The sequence below is a fragment of the Phlebotomus papatasi genome, chromosome 1, assembly GCF_024763615.1.
Source record: "Phlebotomus papatasi isolate M1 chromosome 1, Ppap_2.1, whole genome shotgun sequence".
Taxonomy (NCBI): Eukaryota; Metazoa; Arthropoda; class Insecta; order Diptera; family Psychodidae; genus Phlebotomus; species Phlebotomus papatasi.
Window position 1 is genome coordinate 3,171,545 of NC_077222.1, and position 18,823 is coordinate 3,190,367.

An 18,823-nucleotide genomic window follows, 5' to 3' on the forward strand; every position below is an offset into this window, starting at 1 on the left:
AAAATTTACAAGGCTAATCATTGCTTTGCTTTTTTACCACGATTATTCTTGTAAAGTTACACAAATTATATATTTCAACAAAACGTGTAATCTGGAAATGTGTAATTTAAATTTTATGTAATTGTAAACCGTGTAATCAACTGGGAATTATTACACAGTTTTGTATATTTTCTTACATATTTCTTGTAAAATTACACAGTATTCAAACAAAAAGGTGTGCAAATTACACAGTTTTCAGACAAAATGTGTACAAATTACACAAATGTATATTAGTACACACGATTACATGTTTAATGTAAAATTTACAATGAAAATCATGGTAAAGTAGCCAAAAATTTTTTACTGTGTAGTATTTTTCAATGCTCTGAAAAAATCTTCATAAGATGCAATCGAACTTTTAACTTGCTAATCAATTGTTTCTAAATTGCACATAATTATCACTTTTCAGTAAGTTCGAAAAGTTGTAAACATTTTGCAGAAACTTTGAATACTTCAAATGTTTTTAAAGACAAAAGCAAATGACAAGAACTAGGTTAATAATTCAGGACAGGTTGCTTGTAAGTCTGAATGTTCTATTTTTAATCATGATAATTATGACATTTAAAAATAAATAAAAATAAAGATGTTGCTTTAGGCAACATGTCGGACACCTTTTTTCCGAAGAACATGTAATATCGTCCACCTTGTCTATAGTATCGTACAGCAAGTTTTTGCCTTTCCGAAAGTCTTGCTATGCTTTTCCAGAAAATTTTAAGGTCACGCTCTTTTTATTTCTTTAGGCTTTATATAGCCTATAAATTGCTAAAATTGAAAGTTTGTAAAATATTGTGAAACAAAAGAAATGGACGATAATAGAAACATAATCTCACTGATAAAACGTTAAGAAAATCTGTTTTCTTTACATGGAAAACGTTATTCACCTAGAAAGTTCCACTTTTGATCTAAAATTGTTACCACTGTCAACACGAATTAAGGCAATCTTTAATGAATATTTAACGATATATTTTAAACACTAGAAAGAAAAGTTATGCCTGCTTCACTTCTTCCAAATAAGATTGTAAACAAAAATTTGAGTTTGCTCAAAAAATAAGTTTGTTTTGAAAATAGAAGGGAAATACAGTGCCGAACAAAATTGTACCAATATTTTCACAATTCTCTATAAAACAGTTAATATCTCAAGATCTAATTTACATTTTAGCTGAAACTTTTTTTTTGGGAACTGTATTATAGAGCTGCAAACTGTGCCTTACTAGGATTTTTTAAGAAAAGGAATAATATTTTTGTAGAGCCTTTTAAAAAAAATATGCATTTTAATTCTATGATTTTAATGAACTTAGTTGAAGTGTCCGATATTTCACTCAAAGTGGACGATATTTCATGTTGTCTGGAATAATATATCCACGTTCCTCCATTTAATAATATTAGTAACGTATACTTCTAACTAAATGGTTCAAGTAACTTTGGCATAAGTTAAAGTAAATTGTCATCCGAAGCAGTGGCCATAAGTGTAAAAATACTTTAAAAAATTCCATACATATGGCCATTCTCAAATTTTGACCCTTAATAATTTCGTAGTTATTCAAAATCATTATTGGATAAAAATTAAAGATTTCCGCTAAGTGGTCATAGCGTAAGCCACCGCCCTATAATGTTATAAGAATCTTCTAATGATGCTTTTGCTCACATTTGCCCACTGCGGAAGAAGTTAGAAAGAATTGGGAAGAAGAGTTTGGGAACTTTTGATGATCATTTGCATTTGACATGTTTTGATATTTTGGGAACTTGGAGAGGCGCACAAGAACCTAATTATAAGAAGTTCCCCTACCAAATATTCACACTCATGTCAAAGAGGAGTTCATGAAAGTGGAACAGAATAACTAAAATTATTGATATATGCAAATGAAATTGATCTGTTTCGTTTTTTTTTCCTGTACTCTGTTCTTCTGTGTCTTTTTTTTGTGTGATTTGCTCTCTTCCTCATAAATCGGACAAGATAAACTTAAATAAAAAAAGACCGTGCGAGTTTTAAACGTGAGAGAAAAATTTAACGATCGTAAATCTCTAAATTGATTTGCAGTGAATGAGTCTCAAAAAAAAAGAAAGATAGAAAAGGAGAACTACCAAGGCAATTAATATACGGAGTCTTTAAAAAATTTTTGTTGCTATTTCTTCTTTCAGATGTTCCCACTCAAATGCCACCGTTGACACCTGGAACGAATAAAAAACTCTCAGAGGCACTCAAGGCATCCTTCTCATCGTGGGAGAAGGAAGTGCAAAACAGGAACATCACCAAAGGTAATTTACACCCCTTTTATCCCATTTCAATATCTCCATTCTATCTTATGCTTCATGTACCAATCTTACCTGTGAAATTCTTATTGGATACGTCTCAAATTTGTGCTCTTCTATCTTTCTGTCTCTCCCCCTATCTTTCAATCATTCATCCAACTGCAGTGAAAGACAGTGAATGGCGCGAGAGACAAATTACCACTTTAATATTGATATGACATTACATAATTTGATATTATTAGAAAAATGGTGAAAAGGATGAGAGTCATTAACTTGTTGCTTCAGCTCTCTGGGTTACCCCAATGACGATCTTCCATTTCTACATAATGTACACGAGAGAATGCCTGTTGGCATATAAAGAACAAATTGGATGCACTAAAAGTGCATATAGTTCAAAATGAGAGGAGGCATGTTGATGTTAATATTTTCAAAAGTATGTCACTGTCAGTTGGGAAGATACACTTATATTGAATTATGGGACCATTTAAGTTTTATAATCACAATTCAGATGTTTCTAAAAGCATTTACAAAAAAAAGTATTAACACCCAAGTGGTTATAAAAATTTAGTACACGACTGTACTAAAATTAGTAAAGCTATTTGTGAAATTTACTTGAAACTTTTGGATAAAGTTGAAAATTTAGATCCTTAAGACGCGCTTAACTTTTTCAGAAAGTTCTAATTCAGTTTCTTTTTAGCACGTTCCTGTACTAAAACCAATTGTAATTTATATAAAATTTTTAGGTAAAACTAAAAGTTCTTTATGTATCGATTTAAGAATTGTTTTCAATCTCAAATTTGTTACATAAACTCTCGATCAAGTAATTTTTAGTACAGGGCTCTACTAAAACATATTCAATTTCATAAAAAAAATCGATTAGATAAAAATTTTAAATTCAATTTCAAACATTTTTCATAAATTCTGTGCTCTGTTTTTTTAGTACAAGACTGTGCTAAAACCAATCGTCTGTTGCGTCTACCTCTGTCGTATCTGCATTTGTTTTGTATCTGCATTAGGTGCAAGCTACAATACAGACGTCTCCTCTTGCGTGAAATGCTGACACAAAAGAAATGCAGATACGACAGAGGTAGACGCAACCGACGCAATTGTAAGGTTTATTAAAGTTTTTTGGATTAAATCGTTAAACAAGAGATCCGTCAAGAAGTGACTTATCTGCTGTTTGGTCATTATATTCGATGCTTTACATTTTTAATTTAAGCCTGTACTGAAAAATTTGCTAGAAGTTTTGCTTTGTTTAGTACGAATAAATCGTAAATGAGCTTCATTTTTTTATATAGAAATTCTTTTGAAATTCTTCAGTTTTTATTAACTTTGTGCTTAAGTTTGTCCATGTTTTTGAAACTTGTTCTAAAAACCTTGGAATGTCGCGACCTGTCTGCTGTTTAGTCATTGTCTTCGATGCTTTACACTTTTAATCTAAGCCTGTACTAAAAAAATGTGCTAGAAATTTTGCTTTGTTTAGTACGAATAGATTGTAAATGGGCTTCATTTTTTTGAAATAGAATTATTTTGGGATTCTTCAGTTTTTCTTAATTTTCTGCTTAAGTTTATCCAGTTTTTAAAACTTGTTCTAAAAACATTGGAATGTCGCGACCTGTCTGCTGTTTGGTCATTGTCTTCGATGCTTTATACTTTTAATCTAAACCTGTACTAAATAATATGCTAGAAGTTTTGCTTTGTTTAGTACGAATAGATTGTAAATGGGCTTCATTTTTTTGATATAGAATCATTTTGAAATTCTTCAGTTTTTTAACTTTCTGTTTAAGTTTGTCCATGTTTTCGAAACTTGTTCAAAAATCATTGGAATGTCGCGACCTGTCTCCTGTTTAGTCATTGTCTTCGATGCTTTACACTTTTAATCTAAGCCTGTACTAAAAAATGTGCTAGAAATTTTGCTTTGTTTAGTACGAATAGATCATAAATGGGCTTCATTTTTTTTTTATTTAGAATCATTTTGAAATTCTTCAGTTTTTTTAACTTTCTGTTTAAGTTTGTCCATGTTTTCGAAACTTGTTCAAAAACCATTGGAATGGCGCGACCTGTCTGCTGGTTAGTCATTATCTTCGATGCTTTACATTTTTAATCTAAGCCTGTATTAAAAATTGCTAGAAGTTTTGCTTTGTTTAGTACGAATATATTGTAAATGGGTTTCATTTTTTTTTATATAGAATTATTTTGAAATTCTTCAGTTTTTATTAATTTTCTGCTTAAGTTTTTCATGTTTTTGAAACTTGTTGTAAAAGCATTGGATTGTCGCGACCTGTCTGCTGTTTAATCAATGTTTTCGATGCTTTACACTTTTAATCTAAGCCTGTACTAAAAAATGTGCTAGAATTTTTGCTTTGTTTAGTACGAATAAATTGTAAATGAGCTTCGATGTTTTTATATAGAAAATATTTTTAAATTCTTCGAAGTTTTTGTTAATCTTCCGTTTAAGATTATCCGTGTTTTGGAACTTGTTCTAAATAAATTTACTGGAATGTAGTAAAGCATGCCTGAGCTTTAGTACAAATTTATTGAAAATGTCATTCGCTAGGTTTTTTTCTTTATTGCTTCGCATTTAAAAGTATAAAGTTCATTACAAGCATTTTTAGTACAGTCATGTACTAAACTTCTTTTTGTATTTCTTAAAAATTATCTGGTCATATAATTTATTACTGAAGTGTATTAAAGAGAATTGGAAGTCTCCCTAAATTGTATGATCTTTTTTCACTCTCCCCAGAGAGTGTCGTTTTAATCTTTATATTTCTTTATCAATTAATTTCACTAATCAAGTGGCTCTTTATTTAATTTATCCACCAGAGATTTTAATTTGCTCAAATAATTGATAATAAAATTGGAGAGATCTTTGCAATTCCCTCCAATATTAAGTTTATTGTGGTTGTGATTGAGTAACAAAAGAGATTCAAAAGAAGCTGTATTTAGCATAAATAATAGATAGAGAGAGACCCATAAATGTACAATATTTCATTGTCATTTAATTGGTGTGTTGTGCGTTCGGGGTTATTAATAAAAAACGATAGAAATTTGTTATATTGACTGCAGTATGAGAATAAAATTTCCCAGCAGTTTGTGCTTTACTTGAGACAAGATTAGTTACATTATTGGAAATTTGAAATGCTGAGAATCAAGTGCAAAAGGCGGTTTATTTGGTTGACAAACAAGAGGCGGCAATTAATGAAAATTGAGGCAATTATTGAGGAAAGTCTTCTTAAGAGGAAATATATCACTTCAATGTTTGTTAACATTTGCAAATAATCTCTGGCAGTTTCTTTTGCACACAAAATATGTCAACATACTTTTTAATTTGAATTTAACAAGAAGGCGAAAAAGAGGACAAAATACGTTCAGTTTTAAAGTCAATCAATATCACGTAAATTGCTATTAATAAATTTTATTTCATCTCATTTTCTCCTGCCTAAAGCATTCATTTTGGACATGGACAAGGTATTTTTCTTTTTCCTTCCCACTGTTTCTATAATCATATACGTTTATTAATTTTATTGTATGTTCAATTTACATTTTGGAATATTGAACTCATTAATTAGGTATATTATATATCTTTAAAAAAAATTAAAATAAATTATTGTAGAGAATCAAATAAAATGTGTTAAAAGTCACTGAAGTAGCAGAGTGAAATATCGGAGTTGAATATTTAATGAGATTTATTTTTCTTTTTTTAATCACTTTTGACTAGATCCTCGATTGTGGACGGAAGAACATGTATTGTATTGGCTGAAGTGGTCAATTAAGGAGTTCTCCCTTGAGAATGTAAATTTTGATCCATTTTTGAGGTTAAAAGGCCGCGACATGGTTGCATTGGGTCGTGAGAGGTTTCTCTCAATTACACCTCCCTACACAGGTGATATTCTCTGGGAGCATCTGGAGATTCTACAGAAAGGTATGTAAAATACTTTGTTCTTACTTTATTATTAATACAATATGCTACTTATGGAGAAAAACCATTAAACTGTAATTCATGCAAATGGTAAAATACCATTCTAATCACTACATCACTCTGTGTTCTGTTTGTTAAAAGTTTGTCAAAAGAATGTTATTCCGTACAGAATATGGAGAAAATCTTGTCAAAAGCACATCCCTTTGACAAATTTTTAACTAACCTTTTGTAGTAGACAATATTATGAACGTTTTATGTGGAAATATAGCAATTATTATTAATTTTCTCATTTACACTTCCAATTATTTATGTTTTCACTAGTTACACAAATTTTATTTCAATAAATATTAGGTGAGGTAAAAAGTTCTGAGCCCTTTTAAGCTTGATTTTCGAGATAAAATTACCATAGGATTATCTGAATTAAATCAAATATGCGCCATTTTGTTCGATAACTTTCGTCCGTTAATGGTAATGTCAGAATTTCACGGTTGAAGAGGTCATCGTCCTGACTGGCAAAAAACTTGACTAGCTCATTTTCACAAATCTCTCTTGTGGGCAGTTTTGTATCATCAAGAAAATATTGCAAATGCTTGAGAAGGTGATATATATTGGTGTTATACCGAAAATAGACACAGACTGATCCTGGAGAATACTTAGCTCGAAAAATTTGGTGGAAAAGGATGAGCCTAAACGATCATACACTGAGGATTAAGGATCAAAGATTAGCGTTTTCAGCGTAAATTTCTATTAAAAATGCACACTTTGATTGCTGAAAGACTTCTTAAGTGCAATATCAATAGATTTTTCGTACAGAATGGAGCACATTGGCCTGTCCATTACTCTAATCTTAATGCATTTTAAGATTTTACAACGTTACGTAATATTATTCTCCATGTTTTTTTTTTATCCAATTGACATTTCGAAAAGCACCCAAAAACACCCAAAGTGAAGCTTTTTATTTTCAGCACTGGCGCTGATGTCGCCCAATCCTCGTACAGTAGACTCTCCCTCAATCGGGCATTTGGGGCAAAATGTCGGGGTTAATCGATAGATTTGGGTGTGAAAGCCTTTGTAAATTCCACAAAAAGTGGTCAATTGTAAAGAATCACGATAAAATAGGAAGAACTCCAGCGCATTTGAGCAATTTAGCTTCATAATTAAACGTGAAAATTGTCAACAAAATTTTTCGCCCGATTGAAAAACAGCCGATTGAGCGAGAGTCTACTGTAATTTCACTACATCTCATGAATTTATCAGCCTGATCCTCCAAATTATGGGCTGATTCGTGAGTGTATCGACATCAATCCTCATTTTTCGGGCTGATCCCTAAGCAGATCCCTGTGTCTATTTTGGGCTTTAGCTCTGGACTATACGGCGGGTGCGACAGAACATCCCATCCAAGTTCTCGGAACTTCTGGAACGTTGTTAAACAGATGTGGTCTAGTCATGTCCTGATAGAACACACCACCCTTCCTACTGGCCATTTCTTGGCGTTTCTGTTCAATTTTTTGCATCAATTTGATCAATTTGTATCACTTAAACCTGTATTTTCCGCAAGAAAGTGCTGAGAGTAGGTACTTATATGCTAGAAGGAGAGGTAGTAGTGCTAGCGATGACCTCCCATCACTCCTTGAGAATCGGCCCCGAGACATTAGAGTCAATATTCTCTTGGATTCCGATAGCAGCAGTTGTTTGTGGCTACAATTATCGATCGTAAGCCTATCTCGTTTCGGAGATCTTAGAAGTATAGTCTGGTTATTTCTCTCTTCTAGAGATTTATCTTCAAATTGTTGACAATAGAGGTCCGAATTGAATGTTTGGCCATTGAGTATGTTTGGGAGCTCACAGTGGATGATTCCCTTCCAATCCCACCAAAACACGTAGCAAAACCTTTTTAGCGTTTTTAGCCGTTAACCCGGGTTTGACTATCGTTTGGGTCGGCCCATCACGCTTGGAGTACGATTTTTTCGACTGTTTTTCTATCAAAAATAGATGGATTTCACTACGTTTCAGCAAAGAATCACAGACATTCATTTGGTCCAGAAGGTTCTTTTGCGTCAGTTCAAGTCGTGTGGCACCCAGATTCCTTAGAACAGTCTTTTGTAAATTGTTCCAAACTGTTTTCCTGCTAATGCCAAGGTCTTTGGTAATAGAATAAATGCTTGCATACCGGCCCAAGTTAACTATTTCCACGATTTTATCGACATTTTCGACAATTGACCTACCAGAGCGTACCTCATCTTTGTTGTTCATTTACCCAAAATGGAATCGCATTAACCACCGCTTTACTGTTGGATCAGATACTGTATTGGGTCCATAAACAGCATAAAGATGTTGGCCTTTGTCGTAGTCGCTGTAGTAATACTGAAGAACATGTCGACGCTTCCATTCTATACTTTGCTCTCTCAGAATGACAACATTTCAAGAGAGCCATTTAAAGTTGGCGATTTCCTATTCTGCTTGTGTAATTTTTTTTCGAAAAAATGGAATTTCTCGTTATCCGGACGTCGGATGAACACCAAATTTCCACCAGTTGTAGATCTCGGTCCCAGGAACATCGTATCTCTCGGAGTAATAAAAGGCTAAGTCGACTTAGCATAGTATGGAATGGAGCTGTCGATATTGAATTTTCACTTATTTCACCTTCATTTTGGAAAGCTGTAATTGGTTTCACTAACGCAAAACTGTCAAAGAACTTATTTCAAAAATATTATCACCTTAAAAACACCGTTTAGTAGGTTTAGTATGACCAGATGCGATTTATGCTATTGCTCACAGAAAGGCTCAGAACTTTCTACTCGACCTAACATTATAATCAGCTTATTTTCAACTTGTCACAGTTCTGGAGCTTAAACGGTAAAAGATATACACATCCGATCTTCAGTGGGTCTCTTCTCTCTAAAACAAACATTTTTTAACAAGTTCTTTTATCGAAAGCATCGCCAGCCTTACAAAATCATGTTTTTTTATGTATCTCAAAATTGGCCCAAGCTTTTTTAGTGATTTTTGGATATGATTTGAAGGTTTCCCAGGTGGACATTTTTGTCAAAGGATACCTATAACCGGAAAATTCGCCATTTTGAATTTTTTAAGTCAAAGTTTAACCACTCTAGAGGGCTCAATTTTCAACGGAATGGCTTAAATATGAATTTTTTAGAAAGGTCTTGAAATTTCCAACTCGGTTGCATTGGTTTCAATCAGTAATAAATCGGCAAAGTACTGGAAACTGATTTTTTTTTTTGAAAACATGTAATACATGTTTTTTATGTGTTATTCTAAATTTTTAATTACAACTGACGAGATGTTAAAAAGTTTTTCTAAAGGATCATATTTTGATAGCTCTCTCGTCAAAAATTACGTTAAGGTGTTTGTCTGATTATTATCCGTACAGAGACCAAAAGATATGAGATATCGATTTTATATCTCCGATAGCCACCTCCATAAGTAGTTTTTATAATTTTTTTTCAATTTTCAATTTTTATCAGGATACATATTACGATTGTCTTTCTTTATCCAATGTTTATTTTTTTTACAGAATGCGAAAGCTCCTTGGAAAGCAATACAGTGACCAATAGCTTTGATCCTGCTTGTACAGCAGAATTGTGTGATTATCTGGGAAATCAGAAATTAACTGGCAATCCCGTATCGATGGATTTTTCAATCGCAAAAGGCTTTAATGGTGAGTGGATGTGCTTAATATTTATATTTTAATTATCTAATTTAAAATGTAAATGATCGAAAAAAATACTGGAAACACACGCACATGCAATCGTTCGATTGCAAAGAACTTATAATGTTGGAAATTTCTCAACGACTTTCTCGATCATTTTGCCATTTGATCTTCTTTTATATAATATGAATATTCTCTTTTATACCACATCTACTATATATATATAACTCAACTTCCTCTCATCCAATTACATTGCTATATATATTTATTTTCTGTTTTCGCCTCATTATTTCGATGAGGGCTTTTGTGTTGAATCAATATATTTTTGGGGTTGGATGTCTTTTCGGGTGAGAGGGATTTTGGGACACCTGAGAGCAATTTAAAATGTTCATTTTGATCTCAATATACAGCTTTTGGGCTCAACAGGGTACGTTTTTGTCAATATATGTTCCACGTGTCCTGCCCACCTGAAGAAAAAAAAAAGATGATCCTGGAGGAGGATCAATTGTTCTTTTGTTGCACCAATCAACTAGACAAATACCTCTTAGAAGGTGCACTTTCCTTCCTTTCCGGTCCTTCTTATTTTTCTCGTGTTTCCTTGCATCTTTCAAATTCAAAAGGAGGCTTTTTTTTGGCTCATATTTCTTCCATTTATATTGAATTTTCTTCTATATGAAAATTCTTAGCAAGTGTGAGAGGGAATTTTCTTTTTGGAAAATTATTTCTGTCCCAGTGTGACCTCGAAAAATGCAATATGTATGTTGGGAAAGTGGAAGAATATTGCGATATCAAAGGGGGCAAAATATATAACACAAGCTCGTAACATATTTTTGATCAAAAGCGGGAATTAATTGAAAATGATTGGAGCTATTTTAAATTCACTCACAATTGCAGCATCACTTTTTGGAGGACTATATCGTGTTAAAAATGTCTCTTTTGCCCCAGAAATTCTTTTCCATTTTTTTACGTTATGTTTTTTTTTCATAAATTCGGATTTAATTGTAATTGTAATTTAATTGTAGTGAGTAAGATGATTTTGCGGTCTACTTCGTAAAAATCTTCTATACCGAAGATTGCAAAGTTGAATTTAAACGCTTCCTAGAGCCGACTCAGGCTGGTCCTCGAAAATATTTCATCCGTAAAATTTAACGATAAGTGAACAGATAAAAGCAATTTACAGGAAAAAACCACTAATCCCTGATCTTAAAGTCTCAATGAATGATAGTTTGTGCTGATCCCCTACTTCCAAAATTTCTGGGCAAATTATTCTCGATCTTAGACTAATATGGGCTTCAGACCTAAGGGCATCGACAGACCTGAGGATTAGCCGAGAGATGGCTTAGCGTAAATATACTTGAAATAACGATTAAACTAAATTTCCATAATTTTCCACTAAATCGTCTCTCGGCTTAAGTCGTAAGTATGTCTAGAGCATAACGCTTAGCCATCTGGCTTAAGTTCTCTAATTCCTTATCAGGCACGATATTTTAGGAAATTGTTATTTAGGATTGGATAGGGTAAAGTGATAGAAGTTGGACAGTGGTACAAGTTGGACAATGGTACAATTTGGACAGGGCTTTTTTTCTTGATAAATTTAGTACTTCATTTTTAATTTGTATATTTTTAATGCTTTAGTTTTATAATATGGTTCCTTGTGCTTAAAAACAAATTTTCTACTGTATTTATCAAGAAAAAAGCCATGTCCAACTTGTACCGGCGAATTGTCCAACTTGTAACACTAATTCTAAATTATATCACTATACTCTATTAATGTCAAGTTCCATTAGGTATTGAAAAATCAATAAAATTTCTTGTTCTTTAGATTTTTGAGACCTTCAGAAACTGGGCTAGGTCTCCAGTCTGAAGCCAGCAAAAGTCTGTTTAGGTCCTAAAACTCTACGACTAAGAAAATATAAAGCTAATCACAAATTACTACATAAGGCTCTCATAAGAGATACATAAAGCTCTCAAATAATTTCAATTAATTTTTTTTATAGCGCAAATAATAACTTATCGATTTTCATCGTATTGTCCCACATGAAGAAGGTTTACGATTTATCTTTTCTAGATCGTTACAACACTTACAAAAATTTTGTTAAAATCAACGTAAGATAAAAGTAACTTTATCATCAATAACGTAAAATTACGGTTTTGTACGTTAAGCTTCTAACTTGGTCAATAAATGTTTATGGGACAGGGAAACCACTAAAAAAATAATCCTATTATTTGTGTTTTATTTCATTTTGGGAATTCTATTCTATTCAACTCTTTACAAAATAAGAGCACTTTACCTTATGACTTCTTTCTGAGGGAAGGTAGAAAGCTGAAATACGGCATGGGGACAAGGCTTAAAGAAGACTTTTTAACCATACAAATTAAACCTTTCCTCCATCACCCTTTCTGGTAGCTCCCATACAAAATGAGACCATTTTACCCTTCAACTCCTTTCTAAGTGGAGGCAGATAGCAGTAATTTGACATAGGAACAAAGCCTAAGGAAGGCTCTTTAACTAGAATAGCACAGCCTCTCCCACCGACTCGTCTGGTAGACCTAATTTAAAATAAATTTCTTCGCACAAATTGTTATTAGGGAAAAGTACTCTCCTTTTGAACGTTAATGCATACGAATAATGTGAATTTTCTTTTATTTTTCCTAAGAGACTTACACATAATCATCTCGTAATTATCAATAATTGATGATAAGCTAACTAATATTTAATAGAAATGTGTAAGTCTCTTAGTAAAAATAAAAGAAAACTCACATTATTTGAAGGCATAAACGTTCGAAGGGAGAGTACTTTCGTCTAATGCACTGAATTGCATATTAGTAGGGGAAAGTACTCTCCCTTCGAACGTTTATGCCTTCTAATAACCTGAATTTTCTTTGATTTCTCCTGAGAGACTCACATAAATTATCACATAATTATCAAAAATTGATAATAAACTAAGTAATATTTAATAGAAATGTGTAAGTCTCTTAGGAAAAATAAGAGAACATTCATATTATTCGAAGGCATGAACGTTCGAAGGTAGAGTATTTTTCCCTACAACTTCTGTAAACAATAAATTGAGAAACATCCTCAAACTATACAATATTTTGATATGTTTACAATGACAATAAAATTACCATTAATGCCAATTATAATTCACCAATTCATGGCACAAAAAAATGTACTGAATAGACAATAAGGATAAGTTTTTTTCTCTTTGACGTACCAACAAATCTTAAAGAGTCGAAAAATGAAATATAAAGAAGTTGTCTAGAAAATTCATCTAACAATCTAGAAAATTATTGTTAATGTTATTAGTTATTCAATTTTTTTATTGAGCCAAGCTCGATCGAAAAGTTCTTTGTGAGGATTGTTGAAAATATCTCTTCTCAGAAAGGAGTTATAAGGCAAAATAGTCTCATTTTGTATGGGGAATATCAGAATGGGGGTTGAGAGGAGGGGGTGGTATATATAGATAAAAAGTTTAAATCATATATTGACTCTATACCGAATTTCACCAAGATCGCTTCAGCAGTTCTTGCATAATTCGTTGTCAAACAGCGATTTTTCGTAAGGATGAAGGAGTTTTTTAGAAGGACTCCCAGTTGGATCCCGGTAATTTTTTTTTAATCTTTATCAGTGCCTACAAAATTTTTCTACTCTCATTTCTGGACAAAGAAGAACTGAAGAACCAGTAGTCATATACTTTTGACCATTCTTCCTTTTAAGAAATAGTTTTTAAACTCTAAAACTTATCCTCCATGGTTTAGAACACTTGTCCCAGAATCAAACTTATTACCTATACCAATGTTTATCCATTGACCAACCGTTCGTGGTGATTCCAGGACCGAATTTAACTATTCTCCTGTCTCTATTTAAAAAAATAAAACGTTTCAGTTTTGAGATTAGAAGAAATTTAATAACATAAAGAATATACCATAGAAAATTTCGCGGTAAGAGTTACTTGTACATTGTTTTATTTGCCTATGCCTTTATTAGAAAAAAAAATCTGACATTTATCCTAAATAATTAAGTCAATGATTCTTGAAATTTCAAGTGTAACTTATGTAATTAGTCAAAAGTACTAAAAGATCTTTGTTTCGGTGTAGCTTTGTGTTTAATTCGGTTGATAGAGAAGGTGAAGAAGAATTAATTTATTCTTTATGCCAAATGCGAACAGAGTGCGTTTAGATGTTATTACGTTTTGGCTTTTATTTAACTCAAAAACTACTTAACAATCTCCCTCCAAACATGTTGTTACCACAATCATTGACTTTTATTCATTTTTATGAGTGTGTCCATTAGAATCTTTCTCAGTTTTCATTGTTGTACTTCCAAGAGCTTTTTACGCTGGAGTTGGAACACATGGGGAATGAGGTATATTATGTATATTGAGAGAGATAGGAAAAAAAAATGTGGAAAACAATCCATTGTGCAAAATCACTAAAAATAATAATTTTTTTTCGAGAAAGAGAAGACACATCATGTTGTACATAATATACTTTGGGGATTTAGTTATAGGAATGATGGCAAGAGAAGAGAAAAAGAGAGAAGATAAATAATCCATTACATTGGATATTATGTTATCAGTGGTCATACATCCGTTATAATGGTGACCGGATGTTGCTAACACAAAGTTTATGTGTAAAGATTATAATACGTTTAGTTGAAGTTTATACGATGAAACATTTCAATGTTGGAGTTTATTTCAACATTATTAACATTGGGTGGAAGTGAGATAGACACCGAAGCCTGGGCAGATGATCGCGGGGAGACAGGGAAGGATGACAACTTACATACATATATATATATAATTTTCAATGAACTGGTTTACAATTCCTTCTCTCATTCATCCATTTTGATATAATTATGTTTCAAACATGTTTCTCATGTGTTTTCATCTCACTCACTGTTATGCGCGTTTTCCTCTGCTAAATTTTTCCTCTTCTGCAATATCGCATTCGATGGACCTCAATGAATGAATGAGACAAGTATACTATAACTTATGTTATATGCTCTGGTGGATCATCTCGTTCAATCTCAATGTGACACCAAAAGCTCATCGTTTGCGGTGATGGAAGAAAAACAATGGTGAAGTAACATTCGCAAAGTGCTCGAAATCACGTTTAAAAAATTTTGATTTAGGGTAAATGTCCTAATTCGAAACCATTTCTAGACGCTTTAACTTTGACAGAAGATTCAACACATTAAGTTCATAGTTTTTCTGAAGAGAATTACATAAATTTGCTCCTTGGCTCTTCTAGGATGTTAATGTGTAGTGAAAATTCTTTAGATATAATTTGAAAACATCTTAAATACAAGAAAAATACGCGAGCGTAAAATGCTTCTATTGGAAACAAATTAATCCAAATGGAGACAAGGGAAAGTTTCTAATTGGAGACAAAAAGTGTAAGTGAAACTGCGACTAAAGGCTTCCAAAACCTTGTTGAGTTGCTCTTGAGTGCAGGATTTGTTCTTATTCCTGGTCTTTTCTCCTTTCCAATGTAAAACAAAGAAAATCGCTCCAAAAAAAATCATATTTTCGGGATTTCCTATTGAAGCATTTGCAGACACTTCAGAAAAACCCTTTTTGTTCACGAAATAGGTAATTATTTCATTTGAAAACTTTACGTACCCTTAAAATTAAAGATTAGCACATAATTTAACTGAAATTAGCAAGAAATATGACAAAAATGTTACACAAAGCGAATAAACAGTGACCTCATTGTGTTTTTCATTGGAAAACATGGTCGATCGATGAAAAATTTGATGGTGAAAAGGTACACTTTTAATTTTTCTGAGAAATTATCAATTTAAATTTGTGAATATGCATGAATTTTCGCTTTATTTGGAGCAAAATTAGCAAAATAATGAAACTGAGGTATAGAAAATATATAAATATAATAATTTAGTACTGTATTTATCATGAAAACAGTGACGTTTCCATTTGGAGTAGCGAAAAATTTCCATTTGAAGCAGGTTTTGAATTAGTTCAATTTACCCTAGTTCCTTAATTTAGATTAGTACATAATCATCTGAAAAGCATACAAAAATTGAATAAAAGCAATATAAATTTAATTTTGAATAAAAACTTCTACATATTGGGAGCAATGTTCGTCAAAAATTGCGTTTTTGACAGAATTTTGACGTTCCTACCAACACAACTGCAGGCAATTTTCGTTATAAAACCAATTTTTGACGAACATTGCTTCCAATGTGTAGAGGCCATAAAAAATCAATTACTAATTCCATTTGTTAGTTGAAATCAGTCGAGACTTCTAAAGAATATCAAGACCTTTCAAATGAAGACAATTTTGATACTCAATGACAGGAAAATGCATATTTAACCCTTTAGGACGATTGGAACACCGGTGTCCCATAAAGAAAATAATTTTTCCTGACTACCTAAATTTATTTTTTTCTTATGTCTGTACATTATTGTAAAGTAGAAGGTTGAAGGAATCTAGTTTATTTTTTGCAAGTCTCTAGCTATTTGCTATGTAGTAAATATTTAAGCTCAAAAATGGCGAATTTTTAAATTCTCAAATTCATAAATGATTTGATTTATTTTTTATACTTCCAATTTTTTTTAAGCAAAATCCTTTTGGCAATATAAACTACAATAGTCATACGTAATATTTTTCATTAAAGCGAAAAATATTATTCATTGGTATTATCCGTATTGTCAGAAAAATTACTTAAATTTTTGGGCTATTTTTGTCCCTATCGTTCATGGAAGCACAAAATACACCGAATCAGACTCTGTTGGACTTTCCAAGGTTAGATGTAAGACTTATCATTGATTATGTTTCTCAGTTTAATTTTTATTGTTGATTTTCAGTTCATAAAAAGTGTCTCGTCGTTAAAGGGTTAAAGGCCTTTATACATTCGGAAAATTTTTCTTCAAAATTTTGATTCAAAACATAAATTTTTTAACAAAAGCATCTTTCAAAGAAATTTTGACAAAGAATTTGAAAGACAAATTCGTATCTACGAAAACAAATCCCAAATGCAAAATAGAGGGATTTCTCTTTAAAATGTTGCTTTCGGATTTTTTTTCGTTAAAATGATTTGAAAGTATCATTTTGTTGAAAAGTATCCCAATGTGAAGGCCTAGGTTTATTAGTTTTAAGTCTAGATTTATAAGATGGATATTGATGACCTGAATGCGAATTCTGTAACAGCCTGACAAAGTCATACGAGTAATTGTCATAATGTACTCGGAAGCAGGATAATTATTATAACACAGTTAGCATTGAATGACCATTTCAAGACGCTGTGTAAAGCTGTCAGTGACTGATTTGAATTTCGTTTTTGCAGAATTTAGTTTGCAATAATTTTTGTCATATGACAATGTTATACCGTTAGAGAATGCGGTCCCAGAACTCAAAATTTCTATGTGGTAAAAGGTAAACATCGGGACGTCTACTTTCCTTAAAGCTCGTGATTCGCATTACATGCTTAAATTTGACTTCCTAGACGATAGGTCACCGATTGTACATATTGCTGTCTCTCAAAGCTCGAGCAATTAAAAAAAAAATGCTACAAATTTCTTTCTTTTTTCACCATCTTCCTCTTCATCTGGTTCTGGCGTCATCTTTTCATTCATGTCCACACGTAACGGAGTCCGCTAGTTATTTCCCGAAAACAAGAAAAAAAATCATGAGACGTCGTACAAGAAAAACAGTCCAACACGAAAAATTACACATTATGAGAAGTAACACCGAAAAAAACCTTATTTAAATAATTAATTTTAAATATTTGAAGAATCATTGTTACAACGCCATGGTCTCTTTATATGTTAATTCGTACATTTTTTTCCTCCACACAAATATATCTCTCTTTTTTTTTTGTTAACTCTAACTAACATTTGCTCACTCTGGTGTAGATTCTTTGGAAAAAAAAATGCAGAAAAGGTGTAATAATTACGTATATATTTGAATATAATTAGAAAATCACTGGGATTCTTTAGCACAGAGAAATTAACATAATGCTAACACCTGCTTCCATAAATTCATTTACTTTCGATTTCGATACAATATTACCTAGAAGAATAACACTTTTAACCCACTGAGGAAGTTTCTTTTTTCCCCTCTTTTGTAATCATGAGCTTAAGAGAGGACAATAGTTTGTGGTATAATCATTGCTACTGTGGTAAATTACTCGATTTCCAACTATTTTATTATTACTGTAATTTAATAGAAAGATTAAGTGCTTTATTTTATAAAATGTTGTACCTTTATGGAGCTTTGGGAAGATCTTTGTGGATTATGGAGAAAACACATAAACATAGGTTTAATGCGGTTTTTAATCATGAGAACGTATAATGTGAAATAAAATTTTATAGTGGTCTGTCTTGTATTTATTGAGAGACTACAAGATTTTCATTAGAATTTTTGATAAAGGTCGATAAAAATAAGTTTTTCAAAGTGTTTAGGCTTCTGGGACACCTTTGAGAACTGCCATGCAATTTCATTAAAGGCCTCTACACATAAGAAGCAATTTTTTTCAATAATTGCATTTTTGACAGAATTTTGACATTTCAACCTACACCACTGTGTGTAATTTCCTTCAAAAAAGCAATTTTCGACAAAAATTGCTCCCAATAAGCCTTAAATAAGAATTGTCACGATGTAAATATAAGATTAATTACTTTAAGCAACATAACATTTTCGAAAATTGTCGGACACAATTATCAAATGAAAAATCATGAATTCGAAAATGCTATCCACCTGCGTGTGACTAATCTTAGCATTTATTTAAACAAAGACGTTCTTCAATTCTTACTAAGATTATTTTCAAAATCGCATTTATGAAATTCATTATGGCTTTTCTCAGTTCGAAACTCATCAGTGACAATACTCACACTTTGATAATGAATTTAGAATTCATGAAAATTCTACCAATGATATATTGTTGCGAACCTGCTTTGAGGCATGCCCTACTAGGGGATGCT

The 18,823-nt window shown here is 32.1% G+C and overlaps 1 protein-coding gene across 2 annotated transcripts in view; it reads left to right on the forward strand.

Moving 5' to 3' along the window:
- LOC129799931 (ETS-like protein pointed) overlaps window positions 1-18,823 on the forward strand; it is a 100,686-nt gene that overhangs the window by 43,495 nt on the left and 38,368 nt on the right. For both annotated transcript variants that reach the window (XM_055844230.1, XM_055844231.1), the window contains 3 exons: window positions 2,179-2,295; window positions 6,008-6,211; window positions 9,744-9,887. In XM_055844230.1, the coding sequence (XP_055700205.1) occupies window positions 2,179-2,295; window positions 6,008-6,211; window positions 9,744-9,887 (465 nt within the window). The remainder of the gene's footprint in view (window positions 1-2,178; window positions 2,296-6,007; window positions 6,212-9,743; window positions 9,888-18,823) is intronic.